Source organism: Papilio polytes, unplaced genomic scaffold (genome assembly GCF_000836215.1).
Source record: "Papilio polytes unplaced genomic scaffold, Ppol_1.0 DF823879.1, whole genome shotgun sequence".
Classification (NCBI taxonomy): Eukaryota; Metazoa; Arthropoda; class Insecta; order Lepidoptera; family Papilionidae; genus Papilio; species Papilio polytes.
In genome coordinates this window covers 985,976-988,974 of record NW_013525325.1, presented here as the reverse complement: position 1 = coordinate 988,974, position 2,999 = coordinate 985,976, and the positions used below count along the sequence as shown (strand labels likewise).

The 2,999-nt window shown below is 37.9% G+C and overlaps 2 protein-coding genes across 2 annotated transcripts in view; both read right to left on the bottom strand.

The window, feature by feature from the left end:
- LOC106102984 (T-complex protein 1 subunit theta) overlaps positions 1-294 on the bottom strand; it is a 4,789-nt gene extending 4,495 nt beyond the window's left edge. Inside the window, exon 1 of the mRNA XM_013282611.1 lies at positions 279-294. Within this exon, the coding sequence (XP_013138065.1) occupies positions 279-294 (16 nt within the window). The remainder of the gene's footprint in view (positions 1-278) is intronic.
- Positions 295-304: 10 nt separating this feature from the next.
- Positions 305-2,999, bottom strand: part of LOC106102983 (kelch-like protein 5) — a 10,751-nt gene continuing 8,056 nt past the window's right edge. The window contains exons 9-11 of the mRNA XM_013282610.1: positions 2,710-2,771; positions 2,218-2,407; positions 305-1,858 (exon numbers count right to left, since the gene is read on the bottom strand). Of these exons, the coding sequence (XP_013138064.1) occupies positions 1,716-1,858; positions 2,218-2,407; positions 2,710-2,771 (395 nt within the window). The 3' untranslated portion in view covers positions 305-1,715. The remainder of the gene's footprint in view (positions 1,859-2,217; positions 2,408-2,709; positions 2,772-2,999) is intronic.

The window sequence follows — 2,999 nt, the reverse complement described above, 5'->3', positions numbered from 1 at the left end:
CAGCCTGGAACAGTTATTTCAAAAGTTGATATTATAATTTATAAATTCACTGAATCTTTGTGATACTTAACTACATATAAGTGTATGTTCATATTAAATTACACTATAGCTGAAAATAAGTAAACTGCTGCGAATACAATGTAAATTAAAAAAAAAAAAACATATACGTAGGTAGAGAGATTACATATGAATAACTACAGACTATAATACTTGCTATTGGAATTGAAGATTCAAAAAGATTGACAATAAGTAAAAGTAATTTCGATATAAGTAGATACCAAAATTTGAGATCATTTTTTTTTATATTTTGTCAATAGACAATATCACTATAATTGACATGAATGGTAAGGATAAATGCATTATGAAATAAATGCGCATAACATGATATTAAAATAAGTATATCGATAGAGTTAGTTTGTTTTTACAAAAGTATTTCGATCATAAACATCCGCAGTTAAATATACTGTATGAGATCACAAATGAGAAGATAAAAGTCTAGAATTTTCCAGTCAAGTTTTAAGTTTTAAAACGACAAATTCAAAAGATATAAAGTTATATAAACGGAAAGAAGCACCTATACACTGTTATTATACATTACAAGATATAGTTTTAAAAGTAACTGTGAGTTTATACTGTAATGACGCTTTGACACATATTGTCATCCCACAGATTCTCTTTTAAAATTGACTAACAAAGAAAGTTTCAAGCATCTGCACTGGAAACCAATGACCTCTACATTTCACTGGAAGGGCTACAAGATTTTATGCCTAATTAATTTCCTCTCTGGCGAGATCAGGTTAAACCCACAGTTATGCACGTGAATACAAGTATACACTTTTACATTTTTTTTATTTTTCATTGGTTTATAAGGATTTTTTTTTTATGAAAATATGTTAGATTTAAGATTAATATGATCACAGTAAACAATTGATATTAAGCACCATACTTATGTAGGTGGATCTAAATAGAGAATCATTAATACTAAATCAAAGCTTAATCATAAATTTAGGTTACACAAATTTACTATATGAGGAACTTAAAAATGTGTTTTATACTATTAGTCACGCGTCTTTTATACTTTTTGGACAATAAAGCTAGTTTTTTCATCTAGCGATCACAAATAATAGAGCAGTTAGTCCTTTATATTGACTTCAATTTCATATAAAATAAAAACAGACAAAATTGCCGCCATGCAAGACAGGAATGTGTTTCTTTTTTTTGATAAAGAATGACACAAAATTAAAGAGGGAGATTTTAAGTTTTCAAATTTCCATTCCTATAATGAAATGCATTATTCGTAATGTTTGTTAATGCTTGTTACTCACATACTACTAGACTATTATAGTCAGCGAAAATTAAACAGATTATGATGTTTGAAACCTTACGTGTGTTTTCAAGAATTACATTTAATTATGACTTTTTCTAAATACACTTGAAAATACCTTATTTCCTTATCAATGATTTCACATCAGTACATAACGTAGAACTGGTTGCGCTAAGTTGTGGCGAGTCCATTGAGAAACAGGTCTCATCTTGCTTGGGCGACATTTCTACAGCGCCCTCTTGGTTACCTACAATACTTACCTATGTGAGCCTGTGTAGTCCGCAGATCTTAGTTTCCCTGTCTGTCCACCGCCTAGGGCGGGACTACTTCGCCCTGGGCGGGACTACCGCGCCCTGGGCGGGACTACCGCGCCCTGTAAGAAGCAGCTGCGTCATAGAGTCCTGTGCGGCGGCGGCACGGCGACCACGGCGGCGCCCGCGCGCCCTATCGATATCGGAGCGAGATTACGCCAAGTGTTGCTCTCCGCGTCGTAAATCTCCACCAAATTTAAATACTGCACGCCGTCGTAGCCACCTGATAACAGAGAATATTCTTCTTATTTTATTAAAAACACTACACAAAAATAGTCGAATCTTATGATATTTTCACAGATTTATACACATACGAAGGACGTGTTGACATTAAAATGTATTAGCTTTGGTTAGTGTCTGAGAAGTAGGCGTCAGGTGATAGCTGCCAGAGAAATTAGTGCTGTAGACTTAAACCCGCGTGAGGTAAGTGTCGGAGAGGTAGATGTGGGTGAGGGAAGTGTCTGAGAGGTAAGTGCGGGAGAGATAAGTGCTGGAGACGTGAGTCCGAGTGAGGTAAGTGCGGGTGAGTTAAGTGTCGGAGAGGTGAGTGCCGAAGAGGTAAGTCGGGTGTTGGGTACAGACCGACGGCGACGATCCTGTCGCCGAGCAGACAGGAGCCGATGGCGTCGCGCGCGTAGGAGAGTCGCGCCAGTAGTGTCCAGGTGTCGGTGACGGGGTCGTAGCGCTCGACGCAGGCCAGACGCCCGCCCATCGTGTTGGCCGGCGCCTCGTGCCCGCCCAGCGCGTACAGGTACCCGCCCGCGGCGCAAATCTAATTACCACACTAGCTTTTAACATATTCAAGAAAATCTCTAAGGCCAGAAATGCATCTGTATTTTCTCTGATGTTACGAATGTTCAAAAGTTTCGAATATCGCATCGGTTATCTCGCCGATCGTATGACTCTTTTAAAATATACTTTGAGCGATTTACGGATTTTGTTCCACAATTGCAAATAGCGATTACTATGCGGCAACAAAAACGCAAATTTCCACTATATCATTGGGGTCAGACATGTTAGGTAAAGGGCTACATGGATCTTGTGACATCTTTTTGGCATTGACATTGACAATACCGAGTAATTGTAAGTTAACATCTTCTTGATCATAATCCTAATATCAGCGAAATTAACTACATCTTATCAGAACATTTACATTTACACATTTTATGGAATTTCAAAATTATAACATTAACCTGTGCAGTCGCCGCACCCTCATTGGATAAAATATGACATAGTTAATTCCCAAATATAGCAACTGCTAAATTGTTTAAATTTTTGACAGTGGTAGAGCCCGCTTTAACATCTTCGCACGAATGGGCCGGCTCGCCCGGTGCAATACCACGACCACACAGAAAACAGGCGTG